The sequence below is a fragment of the Macaca fascicularis genome, chromosome 20 (genome assembly GCF_037993035.2).
Source record: "Macaca fascicularis isolate 582-1 chromosome 20, T2T-MFA8v1.1".
In the NCBI taxonomy this organism is placed as follows: domain Eukaryota; kingdom Metazoa; phylum Chordata; class Mammalia; order Primates; family Cercopithecidae; genus Macaca; species Macaca fascicularis.
In genome coordinates, this window is record NC_088394.1 from 79,946,348 (window position 1) to 79,965,616 (window position 19,269).

At 44.0% G+C, this 19,269-nt stretch overlaps 1 protein-coding gene across 3 annotated transcripts in view; it reads right to left on the reverse strand.

Moving 5' to 3' along the window:
* The window catches only part of MBTPS1 (membrane bound transcription factor peptidase, site 1), a 65,357-nt gene that overhangs the window by 16,897 nt on the left and 29,191 nt on the right, over positions 1 to 19,269 (reverse strand). For 2 of the 3 annotated variants that reach the window (XM_005592661.4, XM_074027669.1), the window contains exons 9-14: positions 17,947 to 18,049; positions 15,305 to 15,456; positions 12,076 to 12,237; positions 5,159 to 5,303; positions 1,093 to 1,281; positions 372 to 544 (exon numbers count right to left, since the gene is read on the reverse strand). In XM_005592661.4, coding sequence (XP_005592718.1) covers positions 372 to 544; positions 1,093 to 1,281; positions 5,159 to 5,303; positions 12,076 to 12,237; positions 15,305 to 15,456; positions 17,947 to 18,049 — 924 coding nt within the window. The remainder of the gene's footprint in view (positions 1 to 371; positions 545 to 1,092; positions 1,282 to 5,158; positions 5,304 to 12,075; positions 12,238 to 15,304; positions 15,457 to 17,946; positions 18,050 to 19,269) is intronic. The other variant, XM_045382371.2, reaches the window with a different exon arrangement.

A 19,269-nucleotide genomic window follows, 5' to 3' on the forward strand; every position in this document is an offset into this window, starting at 1 on the left:
CCGTCCAGGCAAGAGATGACAATGGCCTGGACTAGGGTGGGAGAGGGGAGAAGGCCAGGATGGAATGATCCAGGATGTAGTCTGAGGGTAAGACTGATGGATTTGCTGACTGGCTCAATGGGAGAAGGAAGGAAAAGAGAACAGTTAAAGGGAACTTCAAGCTTTTACTACACAATCATACTTGTGAAAGTTTCAAAAGAGAAGTGAGGCTGCCCTAAGAGCACGGCAAAGGCCTGAACATCGCAGCATCACCAGAGTCCAGGCTCCACGAGAAGCTGAGCAACATCTCCTTTCCAAGAGCTGCAGGAACAGTGGTGCCTCCTCCCACCACGGAGGCTGGGGAGGTAAAGTGCATCCTGTGGGGTGCTTACCAGTCTAAAGGGTCATTCTTCATCCTTAAATTATCCCTGGGGAAATAGCCAGGCGGATAGCGGAGGTTGTGGTACTGATCCCAGAGAACTCTCTTGCTTCGTGGGGGAGTGGGAATTATCTTCACTTTAATGGGGAGCTTTACTGTTGAAGTCTGTTCTGCACCATTTTTTGACTAAAAAAAAAAAAAGAAACTTGAAATGCCCTCACTGCCCAGAACGAAACTTTCAGCTTTAAAAACATCATTTATATTTATCAATTTAACCTAAAAAATTTGAACACAAGAATTTCCAATAACAAATGTCTGATAAAAGATTCACGTATCACAACTAAGTCTATTCAAACACCTAAAGAGTTTAAGAGTTAAAATTTAAGGCATATTCTATTAATAAAAACTACTAGAGCCTCATAGGATTAACCCTACATTTCCTTTTAGAGAAGGTATATTTTTGGTGCACTTCTTTGGAGCTTGAAATCTGGTACAAAACAGTCTTCCCTGCTGTTGTGTGGCCACAGAATGGCAAGCACTAGCACTCGCTGATTGAGCTAGTTCTTCAAACTCCAGCAGCTCCGGAGGCCCTGGAACCACCAATTGTGGCCATCGAGGCTAAGCCTATCTGTCAACTGTACTTCCAACGGAGACCCCAGGCATTTGGCCTGTCCCTCCCTGAAAGGTGATGTCCAACAGCTAAGAAAACAAGCCACTTTCCCGCATGTCCTTGCCTCTGTCTCTGCTGGGGAAGCCACAGTGATCATGACATGGCCCTGAGCAATGCCTTCCCAGGAAGCCGCTTTCTTGGTCACAGAAATGGAGATGGCCAGGTAGCCCGACCAAGGCCATAAGACCGAGGAGTAGGAGAAGGCGACTTCAATGTTGTCTCCGTTCTGTGGCAAATAGGGCTGCCAGTCAGGCTGCAGGAAAAAGAAATGAGGCAAAGGCTGAAGTGAAAACCTCCAAGAGAAAACACGTGGAAATCAGAAAAACTCAATTCTTACCAAAACTGGTTCTGAGAAACATTTCTTTAAATAGGGGAAAATAAAATTTATACACAGATACTAAGTAACTACAACCAAAGTAACCTATGGACTGCCTGGAACATACCACTAGAAAAGTCTAGAAACCGCTATTTCTGACAGCCTCCAATTTTATGGAGACTTTTTTTTTTCCACTATAAAACAGAGGAACTCTTGTCAAAAGTTCTTTGATGAAGAACTTTATCTGGCTGCGAGAACTTACACAGATGAAAACTCTCAGATTTAAGGTTATTTCCCAATTAGTTGTATGCTTAAAAAAATCCCATTAATTGAAAGTAGTAACATGACAGGGATACCAGCTGTCCAGAGTCACATTCTGAAGCTAGAAACAGGTGGCCGGAGGAAGGGCTGGCTCAGCTGCGAGATGACCACCCTTCTACTCTCCAGGTGGGAGAAAAGCAGAAAGGGAAGCATGAGCAGAGGCCATCTGGAAGAGACGCCAATGAGAGCTTGCAACTAACCAGTATTTCAGATGAATCTAAATTACTCATTTCCCTCACGATCCACACAGCCAGAACTTACTTCCCAAGTAAGCCAGTGTGTTAACAAAACAGTAAGAAAAAGAAAAATATCTGTAGGATACGGTGTCCCAAATAATGAGGAAGAAAAGGGATTTTTAAAGAATGCTCTTGGGGCCACTGGTTTGCAAGTGAAAAACTTTCGCTCATCTCTTGTACCACATACCAAATTAACACATATGAAAGAATATTTAACAATCATATACATAAAAATTAGAAAAAATTGAAATTTTATTCTATCTCTGGAAGGATGTTTCTCATCTGTAAAACAATAGAAATCATAAAACATAAAAATTCAACTACATGAAATGTAAAACTTTTACAGAAGCAAAAAAAATCCCCACCACAATAAGTAATATTAAAGGGAAAAGAACATCACCTGGAGGAACATTTTGCTTAAAACACAGCAACGGTTAATTTCTCTACGACAGGACGATCTTGTTAGGTTCATAGAGATAATCCCAATTCCAGGAGAAAAATGGGTTAATGAAATGAACGTGTAACTCATACAAGAGGAAACACAATTCGTAAACACACCAAAGATATCCACCCCACAAAGAACTGAAGTGCATATTACACAAGGCACCCATTACACAAGGCACCCTCTAAGTTGAAAGCTGAAAGATGTACCATCTAGAACAGCCACATGCCCAGCAACAGACGAACGGAGAAACACCACGTGGCCGACCCGCCCAGTGGAGCACTACTCCGCGTGGAAAGCAGCACGGCGCTGACAGCGCCACGGCGTGGACACACCGTGAAAACCTGAAGCTGAGGGAAGGAAGCCGGGCACAAAAGAACAGATGCTCTAGTATTCCATTGATATGAGAAGTCCAGAACAGGCAAGCCCACAGAGACAGAAAGCAGGCTGGTTGCCAAGGGCTGGAGGAAGGAAGAAGGAGTGGCTGACAATGGGTATTAAGGTTTCTTTTAGGAAATGTTCCTGAAGGAGATATTGGCACAACCTTGTGAATACACTAAAACCCACCGAACTGTATGACCTAAAAGGGTGAATTTCATGGTATGTGGATTTTATCTCAATTTTTAAAAACACTACTGGAATAAAAACACTTTAAAAGGCAAATCCCCCAGTGAAGGTCTGGTGGAGCCACCTTCTCCTGAACCCCACTGGCAGCAGTCTAAGCTGACATAACTCTACTGGACAGAATTGGGTAGGATGTGCCAAGAGCCATCCTTGACTGTTCACACCCTCTGATTCAGGGAGCAAATCCAGGGAGTTTATGTTAAAGACATAATTCAAAAGAAAAAAAAACCATATATGCAAAAATATTCAGTGAAATGTTTATAGTTGAAAACTACTTAACAGTTCAAAGGAAAATAGTAAACAAATTATAATTTACTATTTCTACATAAACAACCATTAAGAAGTATACTAGTGTAGGCCGGGCGCGGTGGCTCAAGCCTGTAATCCCAGCACTTTGGGAGGCCGAGGCGGGCGGATCACAAGGTCAGGAGATCGAGACCACAGTGAAACCCCGTCTCTACTAAAAAAAAAATACAAAAAATTAGCCGGGCGCGGTGGCGGGCGCCTGTAGTCCCAGCTACTCAGGAGGCTGAGGCAGGAGAATGGCGGGAACCCGGGAGGCGGAGCTTGCAGTGAGCCGAGATCGCGCCACTGCACTCCAGCCTGGGCAACAGCGTGAGACTCCGTCTCAAAAAAAAAACAAAAAAAAAAAACAAACAAACAAAAAAAAGAAGTATACTGGTGCCATGCATAGTTGAATTTTTCTTTTCTTTTCTTTTTTAGAGACAGAGTCTTGCTCTGTTACCAGGCTGGAGTGCAGTGGCATGATCTCGGCTCACTGCAACCTCCGCCTACTGGGTTCAAGCGATTCTCCTGCTTCAGTCTCCCGAGTAGCTGGAACTACAGGTGTGTGTTACCACGCCCAGCTAACTTTTGTATTTTTAGTAGAGACAGGGTTTCACCATGTTTGCCACGATGGTCTCGATCTCTTGACCTTGTGATCCTCCCACCTCGGCCTCCCAAAGTGCTGGGATTACAGGCTTGAGCCAACATGCACGGCAGTTGAATTTTTCAATGTTTATGATATAATGAGAACCACCAAAAAAATTGTAAATTTTTGACAGTTGCACAATGATAACAAAAAAGTAAGTATTGCAGAAAAGGGCTGGAAAAGAATATTTAAAAAACAGTGGCCAAGTTAGTATTCTAAGGCTGGAAGCGAGTTTTCTATTCTTTTTCTCTATTTTTAATTATTGTGATAATGTCTATACAGTTAAGATTTTTAAAAATTTACAAAACAATATTTAAAAAAAAAGACTATCTTTCAAACACATTAAAGGATAAAATACTGGCAGGCGCGGTGGCTCACACCTGTAATCCCAAGACTCTGGGAGGCTGAGGTAGGTGGATCATCTGAGGTCAGGAATTCAAGACCAGCCTGGCCAACATGGTGAAGCCCCGTCTCTACTAAAAATACAAAAAATTAGCCAGATGTGATGGCAGGCACCTGTAATCCCAGACACCTGGGAGGCTGAGTCAGTAGAATCGCTTGAACCTGGGAGGTGGAGGTTGCAGTGAGCCGAGATCGTGCCATTGCACTCCAGCCTGGGCAACAAGAGCGAAACTCTGTCTCCAAAAACAACAACAACAACAACAAAAAAGAATGAAATACTACAACTGGGCCTTTAATTATAGGCGCAAAATTGTATAGATGAAAAATCAAATGTAATTAGCTGACTTAGGAGCCAAAGTCAAGATGCCAAAGCAAAAAAGCAAAATTGGTTTAATTCATTTATGCCCTGACTTACTCTGTAACAGACTTAGGAGATAACAAATCACTACTTCCAACAGCTCTGGCACCCTAGACAGGGCTAGTTCCTTTTTTTTTTTTTTTTTTTTCCAGACAGGGTCTTGCTCTGTCACCCAGGCTGGAGTGCAATGGCATGATCTTGGCTCACTGCAGCCTCAACCTCCTAGACTCAAGTGATCCTCCCACCTCAGCCTCCTGTGTATCTGGGACCACAGGCACATGCCACCATCCCTGGCTAATTTCTTTATTACTTGTAGAGACAGGTCTCACTTTGTTGCTCAGGCTGGTCTTGAAGTCCTGGGCTCAAGTGATCCTCTCTCCTCGGCCTAGAACTTTTCCTTTTTTTGAGTTATTTCTCAGCAGAAATAACTGTGGCCTAAAGGTCTGGGCTGTGTCTAAGTTCACCATCAAGTCAGAGACCAAGTCAGAGAGAAGTTTCACCTTATCTACAATTCTTCCTGTGACTCCCATGCCGTTGAGGATGGTGACATTAACAACTGTCGGCATTCCTCCATAGTAGATGGGCTGGGAGCAGTAGGGCCACATGTAGGGACACTCAGTCAGATCTATGTAGCTGGGGCTCAAACTGAAATAAAGAATACAGTGTTAGAGTAGATCATATGAGAAAACTTCAATGAAGCAACACAACTGTACCAGAGTTAACAAAGCAGACGGAGCTTGAGAAGGGCTTGCTTACAGGGCTGCCCTAGGCTGGCATCTGGGGACTTGGCTCTGGAATGCTCCTGCACAGATAAGGCCTCTGTGCCAACCTGCTGTCTATACAGATAGTGCGATGTGCAGGGACACCTCTGCTTTTGCAAGTCTGGAGCTGTGGGAGTTGTGACTGGCAGAGAATGAGTATGTGACCAGCCCTAATGGAAACTTGGACTTGAGTCTCTAGAGGGCTTCCCTGGGCACAAACATGTACACATGTCAATGCAGTCTGCTGCTGGGAAAGGGGCCAGCTCTGTGAGACTCCACCTGGCAGGAGAGAGGGGAGAGCTTAGGAAGCTGTGCCTGGATTTCTCCAGGCTCTCTCCGTGTGAGGTGTCTTTTTCCCTTACAGAGCCGCTGTGCGTCCTTGCTGTGCCACTACAATGAATCTTAGCTGGGAGTGTGACCACAGGCTGAGTCCCATGAGTCCTAAAGCGCCGAGCGTGGGAGAGGTGCTGGGGAACCTGACGTAATTTGTGTCAGAAGTGCTGACACAAGTGCTCTGGCAATTATGTTGGTTTCATGGTTTCCCCTTATCTGAACTGAGTTTGTGTTGGGTTCACATCACTCCTAGTGCAGCAGCGGTGTCAGCTACGCCCGAACAGGTGAAAAGACAGGCAAGAGACAAATGTTTCAGGCAAGACGTGACCCAAGACGGCCTCCCTGAGAACACCAGGCATATGTGGATCCTGCTTCTTAAGCTGCACCCACGTGCAGTGGGCAGGAGGCTCTGCTCAACTGCTTCACCTCATTACAGGAGATGCCAGCCTTTCTCAAACAGCAACTACAGTATAAGGAGTATTTTTTATTAGTTTGTAATAACAAAGATGTATCTGAGCCAACTGAATTGCTACATAAGAAACCAAATGGAGTATCTTTAGGGACACTGTGACTTTCACAGGCAGTTATAATCAACAAATATCAAAGTCATCTAAATAGATACCAGCTTCACAAATCTAAGGTTCACAAAAAAAGAAAATAGGTACCACCTAGTTTTAAAAATCTGAATGGACTGGCCATGTGACCACAATTGTATGCATCAGCAAAGATATCTGTCCTACCTGAAATGTGTTTGTAAACTTTGCTGGTAACTGTGCTCTGTAATCAGTTTAATTCAACTACTAATTCAACATGATTTAACTAAGAAATCATTATTAGCAAACAGAATTCAACATCATATTAAGAAAACAACACCGCAAAACCAGTGGGATTTATTTCAGAAATGTAATATGGGAAACTCATTAACATCATAAACCATATATACTAATAGGTCTAAAGTATTCATATGATTACCTTTCTAGATGCTGAAAAAGCCTACAAAATTCAATCCACAGTCCTGATGAAAACACTAAAAAAAACAGCACTAGACAGATAATCTACCAAAAAAAATACACACACACACACACCCCCCTACCTTAGGGATAAATCCAGCATCTTACTTAACGGAGAAACACAAGAGACATTTCCATTAAGATTAGGAACAACAAAAGGATAGCCACTATCTCCACTGTTGTTCAACACTGTGCTAGAGATACCAGCCCATGTAACTAGACAGAAAATAATCAACGAAGCCTTAAGAATCGATAAGGAAGACGTAAAACTATCTTTATTTCCATATGACAGGTTAGTATACCTGGAAAACCCGAGAGACGCAATAATAAAACTAACTCAAACAATAATTCAATTAGGTAGCAGGATATAAAATTAACATATAGAAATAAATCAACCAGTTAGAGAATATAAAAGAAGAGAAAACCCCATCTACAACAGCAACAAAAAGATTAAATACTTAAACTTACCAAGAAATGTGTAAAACCTATATGAAGACAACTGTAAAACCTCCTGGAAGACACACAAGACTTGAGCAAATGGAAACACATCCTTTGCTCTTAGACAAAATAACAGCACTGTAAAAATACTACTTCTAAGTTCATTTAAAATTTGATGCAACAAAAACTCCAACAAGCTTCTCTCGTAGAATTAAGTAAGTTGATATGAAAATTCATATGAAGAAAACAAACATGTAAGCATAGCCAAGAAGGGCCGGGTGCAGTGACTTACACGTGTCATCTCTTTGGGGGCACTTTGAGAGGCCGAGGCGGGAGGATGGCTTGAGCCTAGGAGTTCAAGACTAGCCTGGGCAACATGGCGAAACCCTGTCTCTACTAAAAATAGAAAAATGAGCCAGGCATAGGGGTGTGTACCTGCAGTCCGCCTACTTGGAAGGCTGAGATGGGAGAATCACCTGAGCTCAGAGGGCAGAGGTTACAGTGAAGCAAGATCATGTAACTACACTCCAGCCTGAGCCACAGAGCAAGACCCTGCCACAAAAAAAAAAAAAAAGAAAGAAAAAAGAATACTCAAGAAAACACTGAAAAAAAAAATACAAGAGGAACTAGCACTAACAGACATTAAAAACATGCTACAAAGTATTTATAATCAAAACAGTGTGGTACCAGTACATGGACAGACAGACCAGTGGAACAGAATGGAAACCTCAGGGATAGACCTAATACACATGAAAACTTAATACGTAATAAAGACAGTATCTGAAATCACTGAGGCAAAGATGAACTTTTTAATCACAAGAGCTTTAACAAATGGGTGGCCATTTGGCAAAAGAAAAAATTAGATCCATACTTCCAAACAATACACAAAAATAAAACTCCAAATGGATCAAGGAATCTCAAGTAAATAAAAGAAAGCAAACAAGTATTAGAAGAAAACATGGGTGCATTTCTCTTTTATCTACCTCAGTGCAGAAAAAGACTTTCTAAGGACTCAAAATCTAGAGGCATCAGCAGAAGAGTAACAAATGTGACTATTAAAAAACAACAACTGCATGGCAAAAACACCTTACATTAAAGTCAAAAGACAATGACAAAGTGGCAGAAAAATCTGCAACATGCATCCCTGACAGAGGGTTACTAACCCTAATATATTGAGAACTCTAAAGAGGGGCCAAAAACCCCATTGAAAAAGAAATGAACAGACAATTCACAAGAAAGGTAAAAAAAAAAAAAAAAAAAGCTCTTAAACACAGACTTAGGTGTTCAAACTCATTCATAAATAGAGAAACGCGAATTAAACAACACAGAAATACTATTCCTTACCAATCAGATTTGTAAAAGGTAACAAGTATGACAGAACATTCTGTCGGTGAGGCTCTGGGGAAACCAGCACTCACGCACACTGCTCACACAACACAAACAGGCACAACCCTTCCGCAGAGAAACAAAGCAATGCCTAACAGAATTACCCAATGCTCTCAACGCTGACCAGCAATGCCACTTTACCTAACAGAGCTACCAGACGCTCTCAACCTGGACCAGCAGTGCCACCTTACCTAAGAGAGCTACGGGACACTCTCAATGCTGAGCAGCGTAAATTTTTAGGAATTTATCCTGAAGGAACACCTCCAACAAAACTAAGACACACAGGCCTGAGGTTATTCATTGCAAGTTTATAATTACAAAATACTGGAAACAATTTAAAAGCCCACATGTAGACAAGTAATGGCTTAAACAATTGTACATTCACAGGATATGATTGTGAAAAAGAAGGAGAATCTCTATGCACTGACGTGGAGAGATTTCCAAGACGTTAAGTGAAAAAAGCAGAATCCAAAAGAATATCCACAACGATGCTATCCTTCTATGTATGTGCTCATTTGTGGGGTGGCAGGGGCGGGGGGAAGGATAAACCCAAACCTGATGTGATCGTTACCTAAGGCGTGTGTGGAAGCCTGGTAGAAATAATGAGCGAATGGGAACTGACATGGTTTGGATGCTTGTCCCCTCCAAGGTTCATGCTGACTTGTAATCCCCAATGTTGGAAGTGGGCCTGGTGGGAGGTGACGGGACCATGGGGGCAGATCCCTCATGGCTGGTTTAGCACCATCCCTTTGGTGATAACTGAGTTCTCGCTCAGTTCAGGCAAAATCTGGGTGTTTAAAAGTCTGGTACCTCCCCACTCTCTTGCCATGTGATGTGCCGGCTCCCCTTCACCTTCTGCCATGATTGGAAGCTTCCTGAAGCCTCCCCAGAAGCAGGTGCTGGCGCTATGCTTCCGGTACAGCCTGCAGAACCAAGAGCCAGTTGAACCTCTTTTCTTTATAAATTACCCAGTCTCAGGTATTTTTTTTTATAGCAATGCAAGAACAAACTAACACATCCTTAGAACCACAGTAATGTTTCACACACCCAATAAGTTCTAATCAATCAGGATGTGGGGGAAATCTAAAAAGGAATACAAATATGAATAAATGAGTCCAACTGTATTAAAAATAGACACCAAGGAAAGAATTAACCTAAGTAACTGAAGAAAACATTATAACTATATTCTGTAGGGCCAAAGATAATGATGCACTATCATAAATACTATATTTAAAAAATTCACAAAGACACGGGTTAGCAATTCCAAAGCTGCTCAGTATGTATATACTAGGACTAAGCAAATAAGTCAATATATTGTGGATAATGAGAGCCAGGCTTCTCACTGTTGGAGAATGGAGCTGAAACAGAGGTTTAACATGACCATCTCTGTAAACAAGAAATAAATAAATAAACAGAAACAAGGAGAGGGAAAGGCTGGAATGAACACTGAGATACTGGGTGGAACCTGGAGGTGGCATTCCTCATGTTTCCAGTACATACACCGATAGGCAGATACAGAAGCAGGCGTGTGTGTCTGTGCACGTGTCCATACACTGCCCAGCTCTGTCTGAAGAGTGCAGTAACCACTGTGAGCACAGCAGCTGTGAGCACCCCGAGTGCCCAGGTCTTGGTGTCTCAATACCATTAGAACAGGCCATCAGGAAAGACTTGCTTGGAGAAAGAACTGATACCAAGGCTAGAGCACAGAAGTGCATGACAGGACATCCTGCGCTGCCAAGAAGACAGAAAGTGCTCAGAAAAGGCTGGACACATGCTGAAAACACACACAAGCCAACTAGACGGAGCTCCCAACAGCCAACTCTGGGACAATTTGAACGACCAACTAAATGATGATATTATTACAATCCACAGAGTAAAATAAATATCTATGCTTCCATACTGATATAAAGAACTTAATAAATAAATGGGAGAGAAAGGACAGTTCTTCCTTCCAGCAGAGTTCCAATTAATAAATACAAATGGAACGAAGGAAAAAGAAAATCATCATGTGTCAAAGTCCTCAGGAGTAATCACCAAAAGCAAGAACCATCAAGGCATGCTAACATGAGTGAGTGGAAGTATGTGAAGAAACAAGACCATCTCAAAACACGCCTCCACAAGACACTGAGAAGTCACAAAGGAAACAGGGGCTGCACAGTGGAGACATCTGGCAGGTGCCACCTCTGGCCCCACAGGGCCAGCAGCTCAGGTCTCCTCTACAGGAGGACACCTGCAGCTGCTGCCCTCGGGTCCTCACACGTCTGTGCCAAGCCCATGCTTCCCCCCTGGGGCTGCTCCCAGCCAATGACTAACCACAGAGCAGGCACTAGGGCAGGCCCATTCCTGGGGGACACAGGACTCCTCCAACAGGCAATCTGGTTCAAGGATTTCCCATGAGCTAAAACTTTTTCAGGCCTGTGCGAGCCTCCTCCTCCCCAGTTCTCCTAACTTTTCGGTGTCAGATCAGCACTGCAGTTCTTGCCTATTCTCACACCCTTGCCTTTATCCTTCAGAGGCCCTCACTCCCCACAAATCTTTTGAACATCTAATCCTAGCTTGGCGTCTGCTTCTTGGAGGACCCAGACTGACAGACCACATTAATCAAATGATGAAAACGAACACCACCAGTAATAAGATGAAGGAAAACGGAGGAACCATCTGTGATTAGAGGAAACTAAGAAGACAGGAAAATGAAATCTAACGTGGGATTCTGGACTGGATCCCAGAGAAGGAACCTGTGGGATGATGGGTAGAATCTGAATGAAGCCTGCAGGTCAGTCAGCAGAGCTACACCAAGGTTCATTTCCAGATTCTGAGGCTCATGCTGTGGTCAGCAGTGCTACCAAGATTCATTTCCAGGCTCTGGTGCTCATACTGAGGTTTCGGAAGATACTAAGGTTAGGGAAAGCTGGGAAGGACTTAGGGGTTCTCATGAACTATTTGTGAAACTTTGCTATAAATCTAAAATCATTTCAAAATAAAGGGTGAAAACAAAGCAGGGCACAGGCTGGACGGGAGCACCATGGGAGCTGGCGAGATGCATGTGGTCTGCGGGTGAATGACAGCACAGGGCCAGTGTTCGTAGGTTAGTTTTAACAGCTGTACTCCAGTGATCTGAAACAGTGGCATCAGGGGAAACTGGGCAATCTTGTTATGACAACTCTCTCCTATTTCTGCAAAATTTCTGTAAACCTAAGATTATTTCAAGTCTAAAAAAGTAAACAAAAGCAAAAAAAAAAAAAACCCAAACCACTCAGAAATCATTACTTTTAACCATCTATATTATAGATAACATCGGTAAGTCGAAAGTAGCTACCAGTTCTGCCAGCAGTACCCTGGTAGAAGCAGCAGAAAAACCTCTCTGAGCACCCCGAGAATTCTGTGCTTAGTCATCATTTTTTGTTTCGAGGCTTGTATCAGTGCAGAGGGAAAATTTGCCCAGAGCCCAGTGAAGGAGAGAAAGTCCCATTGGCAGGATGGCGCACTGACCTTGCCTGTGGCTTGTAGCTGTTGAGGATCTGATAGGCTCTGAGCAGATCGAGCTTGCCGTGGCCTTGCTCAAACATGTTGACCCCGGGGAGTCTCCGGGCTGACGCAATCAGGGCCTGCTTCATACTGGCAGGATTCACCAGCTCACGCTTCTGGACTGTGCTGGAGGAAAAATCAAGCATTTGTTCATTTTCTCTCAGTAAACGGATGAAAATCAGACCACTGAAACCTAACCTACAAACGTGCACACGAGAGGCCTGCAGTCTTGTTTCATATCTAACGGGTGCTTGTCTGGCGCAGCCTGTGTGAAAGCATGAGAGCGCACTCATTTCTGTACCTGCTCCAGGACTGACCGCTCCACAACCTTCTACGGGACCCATGGGCTAGGGCCATTTATGCTAAATGCACCAGTAGCACGTATGTTTCTGATAATTCAACTGAACAACCATATAGGTTGCAGAAGGCATAAATGTGTAGGACGTCCTGACTCCTCAGGGGAGGGGAAACCTGCTGGCCACAGGAAGAAGATGCCATGGGACACCGCCTGGTTGGGAGGAAGAGGAGCACACTCAGATCCTGGGGAGGGGCCACAACACAGGACTGGCAGGAGGCACAGGTCTGAGTGAGGACCGCTGCCTCCAAAGCCAATCCTCACCTTTTTGTTTCCAAATTGGGAGGCTTGTCTGGGACGAGCCACCCCGATGGACGATGCCTTTCAGAACGACGCAGACCTAAGGCCACCTTCAGTTTCACCATAAGAATGCATCTGAACAAGCTTTAACACACAGTGTGACCTGGCTAGGAACTCAGCCTGGTGATACTAACATTAAAACATCTATTTTTATGTATCTATGTATTATAAATACAAGTCAATTTTAATTCCTAAAATTGAGGGGGGAATATCAGTATGCAAAAAAGGAAAACTTACTCTCCTAAGTTCCTAAATATTTGTATGTGATAGTGGTTGGTCTTGGAGTCTAGGCAGGTTTTCTAAATGGGAAATCTGACATAAGAAGACGAGATGAAGCAGAATTAGTTTTTAATGACAGAATAAAAGAACTGCTCAAAGCTACAGGTCAACAATCTTCCTCCTCTTCCTGCCTATAAAGTGAATTCAAGGGTTGCGTTCCACTGCCTTTCACAGCATCATCAGGCTGGAGCTCAGGAGGCCCGCCGCTGCTGCTCGGCTTCTATTATGAGCGACTGTCACATACAGAGGTGTTTCTGAATGATCACAATGGCACTTTTATCTGCTGCAGTGGGATGATGAGACTGAAAGGCTTCCTTGTTGCTGAAAATATCTGTACTTAAAGAAGCTGCCGGGAACAGGAACGACCCCTCGGCTGCCCGCTTACTCAACAGCAGAGAGCTAATGGGCTCAACGGTGAAGGCAGAGCCCTCACTGCCCGCTAACAATCATGGCGTGTAGGAGAAATGAACCAGTATTTTCTGTTTCTAGAATCAACAAAATTAGAAACAGGAGCCCTAACTGAGTCCTCTCCACCTGGCAAATACCAGGGTGCAAGCAGGCCAGGTAGCCCACTATCCACCTTCCCTCCACTCTGTTCCTCACTTGATGTAACACTGGAGAGAGGAAAACAACTGGAAGAGAAGACAGTGTTTCCAGCAAGCACACGGTTATTCTCCAGAGGCCAGTCTGGCCAACGTCAACATTCTCAAGAATTTGGCTCCAAACTGTAAGGGAAGAACAGAGAAAAGGGGAAAGAGATAGATATCTACCCCCTTTTTTGGTAGAGATGGGGTCTCACTATGTTGCCCCAGCTGGTCTCAAACTACTAGCCTCAAACAATCCTCTTGCCTTGGCCTCCCAAAGTGCTGGTATTACAGGTGTGAGCTACCACAACCAGCCCAATATCTAGCTTTATTAAGGATTACTAACAAAATAATATCTGGCATTAGAAGCTAAAATCAATATTCAATTTACTTAAAGAGAATTTAAAATATAAAGACATTTAATACTATTAGCCTATATTAATTAATTTTTAAATTAGCATAGAATAACTTCCAAATATGCAGAGTTTTGTGTGTTATCACAACACTCAACTAAAACTTCATCTAAATAGAAGAAGTACAATTTATTTTGGGGGAAGATACAGTGACAAGATAAATGCCAGCCCCAAAGACTTCTTTTTATAACTGAGAGTAAGGAAACACGGGCCTCCGAAGAAAGTGACAGCATGTGAACATCAACTCTGGTCTACTCGCTTGGAGAACTTTATTTATTGATTGGCTGATTGAGACAGAGTCTTGCTCTGTCAAACAGGCTGGAGTGCAGTGGCGCGATCTCAGTTCACTGCAGCCTCCTCTTCCCGGGTTCAAGCAATTTTCCTGCCTCAATCTCCTAGTAGCTGGGATTACAGCCGCCCACCACCACGCCTGGCTAATTTTTGTAATTTTTAGTAGAGACGGGGTTGCACGACATTGATCAGTTTGGTCTTGAACTCCTGACCTCAGGTGACCTGCTCCCTCAGCCTCCCAAAGTGCTGGGATTACAGGTGTGAGCCACTGCACCCAGCCTCTTTGAGAACTTTCTTCCAGTTTCATTATCTGCAAGATTAAGTTCCAGTCACTAAGCTCCACTCCAACTGCAGGAGATTCAGTGAGACAAAGCGGAGTGGTGACTGTCAGTCCCTGGCGGGTTTGACATCCTTAGCTACAGAGAACATTAAAAGGTGAGTCCCTGTCACAAAAACAACAAATGGGTAACACTGAGAAGATGGATGTGTGAATTCGTTTCACTAGAGTAACCTTTTTACTATCTATATGTATCCCATAACATCATGTTGAATATCTTACATATATGCAATTTTTTTTTTTTTAAGTGAATCCCCAAGGAAATGGAGGATATATGGCAGGGACATATCTTACTTTTTGTTCCCTGCCTGATACATACGCTTGCTTGGATATAAAAAGCACACTTCTAGCACATAAATGGGATATTAGAAAACAGAACACAAACAGAGAAACAGGTATTTTGCCTATGTTTACTTGAGCTTATAAAGTGTGTTCACATTCAAGTCATCTAACTATCAAAGAAGCGACTCCTACTCTTTGCAGAGATGAAGGAGGAGAGACAGAGCAAGGCTGTGAAGGGCCTAAGCTCTCAAACCCAAGTCAGGGCAGAAGTAAGACACAACTCCTGCTCTGCTGGCACCGAGTGCTCCTGTCCTGACGTGGGAGCTACTGTTCTCTGGGGGGCAGCACTCACCTCACTAATAAGGTGACAGCGCCTGCAACCACTGGAGAAGCAACACTGGTTCCTGAGAGGGCCCGGCACCCCCCTTTCACGCCGGAACCCCGCACGCCAGCACCATAGGTGACAATGTCAGGTTTCACGCGACCGTAGCCTCCTGGTAGCTCCTATGAATAAAAGCGGCTTGGTTTCTATGTCTCATACTTTGCTGTACAGCCACATGCAGTTATGAGTGAATCAAATCAGAACAGAGATATGGGTTACACAGCATAACCTTAGGAAGGCACTGGTTTTAGTCTGAAATTCACTCCAGGCTGGGCGCAGGGCTCACACCTGTAATCCCAACACTTTGGGAGGCCGAGGCAGGTGGACTGCTTGAGCCCAGGAGTTCCAGACCAGCCTGGGCTACACAGCAAGACCCCCATCTCCACAAAAAAACCCAAAAATTAGCTAGATCTAGTGACACAAGCCTGTAGTCCTGGCTACTCAGGAGGATCACCTGAGCCCAGGAGGTCAAGGATGCAGTGAGCCGTGATTGAGCCACTGCACTCCAGCCTGGGCAATAGAGTGAGATCCTGTTCCTCTCAGCCCCCGCCTCCAACAAAAGAGAAAAAAAAAACAAAGAAATTCACTACAATACAGAAAATAAGCTTAAATGATAACGTAGAAAGTAACATTTTAAAAATATATTTTATAACAACCAGAACAACGGCAAAGGCATAAAGCAATTAAAAGATAAGTATTTCAATTTTGCTGACATGCCAGACTAGAAAGCGCACACTGGCTTATCACCAAGACCAGAAACCGGAAAATGCTTTATCTCTAGATAAGTTAAACTTAGAAATATGTTAGAAAAATTAGAAAATTAAAATGTAAAAAAACCCAAACATGTTTCTTTACAAGGAAAAAAGTACAAGGTATGAGTGGATGTTTCAAATGGTTGTAAAAGAGGAAATAAGAAACCATTGAGAAGGAACAAGATAACCACCCGACTAACTTGGGATAAGGTTTTAATAAGTACTCGCTTAAGCTTCTTAAGAATTGGGGCAAAACAAGAAATATTCCGTCAGAAAACATGAGACCAATTTGAAGGGAAGGCCAAGGACCGTGGACACACACACTGGGACACCGAGTGAAGGCACCCTCCACTGCAGCTGTGATGATGGAGGGACACTTAAATGCCATTAAAAAGCTGGTTGGTGATGAAGGCCATGGACGTGACATCTCGTCATGGTTCGGTGAGAGCGTTTACACGGGGAGCTGGGGACAAAGTGGCGGATGCAGTTTCCTAGTATCTGGCAGCACAAGGAACATGCTGAGGGAGCATGGATGGGAGGACATGCAGCCTGCCCTGGACAGACTATCACATGAGAGAGTGGTCCCCAGCCAATGCGTCAGCTCCAGGAAGAGGCATGTGAGTGTGGGAGGCGGGGACCCCTGGTGAGGCTGAGTGGCGGGGACGCTAGGGGCTGACACTGTCACAGTACAAAGGCTCAGTTTGAAGGCACAGTACAAAGGCTATCCCGTAAAGTGCTGCAGTGTGGACGAGGCCCACAGTGTTCCCAGGCAGTTGGGAATCTTTGCAGGGACTTATCTGAGGCCTCCGAGTGTGACACGTGAAGTTAAAGCAAGGAGAGATGCTCTGACCCTGAAGAAAGCGAAGGGCGGGTGCTCCCCTCAGCCACCGTGAGGGCAAAGGTACACAATTGCTGTTCTGCATGAGCATCTAATTTTTCATCAAACTTTGACAGGTAAAGGTGGGTGAATTTGCTGCATAATTAAACCCCGAACAGCTGAATTATTAACTGTAGCAGTTATTTTGAATTTGTCCAGCTAAATGCAATTGTTTCTGGGTTAGCAGAGTTGATATTAAGCTGTTCTCAATGGCTTCTCCAACTTCTTAAGGCCCCCCGCAAAAAAAAAAAAAAAAAAAAAAAATCACCTCACCTACCACTGAGGAGGACTGCTTACCACTACTAGATAGGGTAAACAGTTACCACTACTAGATAGGGTAAACGGTTACCACTACTAGATAGGGTAAATGGGCAGGAACCCAATTCACCTAAAGATGAGTTCAGGCCGGGCGCGGTGGCTCAAGCCTGTAATCCCAGCACTTTGGGAGGCCGAGACGGGCGGATCACGAGGTCAGGAGATTGAGACCATCCTGGCTAACCCAGTGAAACCTTGTCTCTACTAAAAAAATACAAAAAAACTAGCCGGGCGAGGTGGCGGGCGCCTGTGGTCCCAGCTACTTGGGAGGCTGAGGCAGGAGAATGGTGTAAACCTGGGAGGCGGAGCTTGCAGTGAGCTGAGATCCGGCCACTGCACTCCAGCCTGGGCGACAGAGTGAGACTCTGTCTCAAAAAAAAAAAAAAAAAAGATGAGTTCCTCAGAAATCAGTTAATAACTGAAACTGGGAGACACACTTAGAATGATCACAGCAGCTGTGCACTTGCCAGAGTGAAGGGGCAGATGCTGAAGGGGCCAGATCTCTCGTCCTCATGGCTGGGCAGGCACTCACAGCCCCAGCTATTCACCCGGGAATGTGAGGGTGTCTGTGCACTTACAAATACACCCCACGGCTCATGAACAACCGGTGCCACTAACCACAGTAGTCTGTCCAGCTAAATACAGTTATTTAGCAAAGAAAAGTGTACCCAGGTAGTCATTCCCCTTGAAGAAAAGCGGGCGATGTTATCTTCAAAGTCAATGCCGCCTACTCCAATCACATCCATTTGATCAGCAGGGTTATTCAGAGTGCTATATTGAGACAAAAAAAAAGACAAAAGAAAAGAAGAAAAACAAGAGAAATAATTTAAAATGGATGATTCAAACCAGGGCAAATACTCCCAGAACAATCTAAGACTGTATGAGCTTCTTCTGCGGGAAGATGTGTGCAGCTCCTCACGGCTGTCCTGTGAAACGCATGACCCTGCCACATTCATATTGTGCTCCAATTACACCCTCTCACCTGGAACGCCCCTCCTTTCTTCTCCTCCCTGTCAACTTGGCACACTGGGGCTAAAAAGTGAGACTCAAGGCTCACTTTTTCCCTCCAGCAATCCAAGCCTTAAGGATCTGTACTTGCCTTGAACTTCACAACACTTAACATGATCACAGTTCATCATCTAATGACACATTCTCACATCACTTTCAAACTGTTCCCAGTACATTCATCTTAACTCCCCAACTAAATCACACACTTCTCTGGGAAGAAACCGTAACCACACATTTGCATCTGCCAAGGTCAGGAAGTGGTAAGTTTTCAATTGACCTTCTGTGGTGGTGTTCTACCCTCCTCCTAGGGAACTGTGGAAGGACTATCATTACTCTGTAATCTTGAGCTCCTTAGATCTCTCCAATACCTTAAGTGCACTAGATCTGCAAAGAAATTATAGTGAAATAAATAATGGCAAAAATGTGTAAACCACAAAGTCAAGATAAAGGTGAACTATTTGAAAATATGAGACACTCAGTTATAAAACTGCATTGCTAAGCTTTATCTATTATGGCTATACTACCAAAAAAATGAACTCTTTGACAACTCAAGAACTACAACTGATTCCAAGTGGCTTACAAGATAATAGCAGCATGAAGTTCTCCTTCTAGAGTGTTTTTAACTGACAATTCCCAACACACCGAGACAAAGTGGTACTGCCTTCTCAGCCCACTGGCCACCAATATCCTACAGGTATTCAGAAGAACCAATAATGATTTTCTGATGACTGATGCTAGATGTTTACACATTCCCAGGAACACAAGGAGCAGAGGTTGGTACAGAAGTCACTGATAGAAACTCCCACCGAAGGTGACCAAAAAAATACCACCTTTCCACCCTCCTCTACCTGTCAATCCCTATAATGCTTAGTGTACTTTAAACTCTTTTTTTTTTTTTTGAGACAGAGTCTCGCTCTGCCGCCCAGGCTGGAGTGCAATGGCGTGATCTTGGCTCACTGCAAGCTCCGCCTCCCGGGTTCACG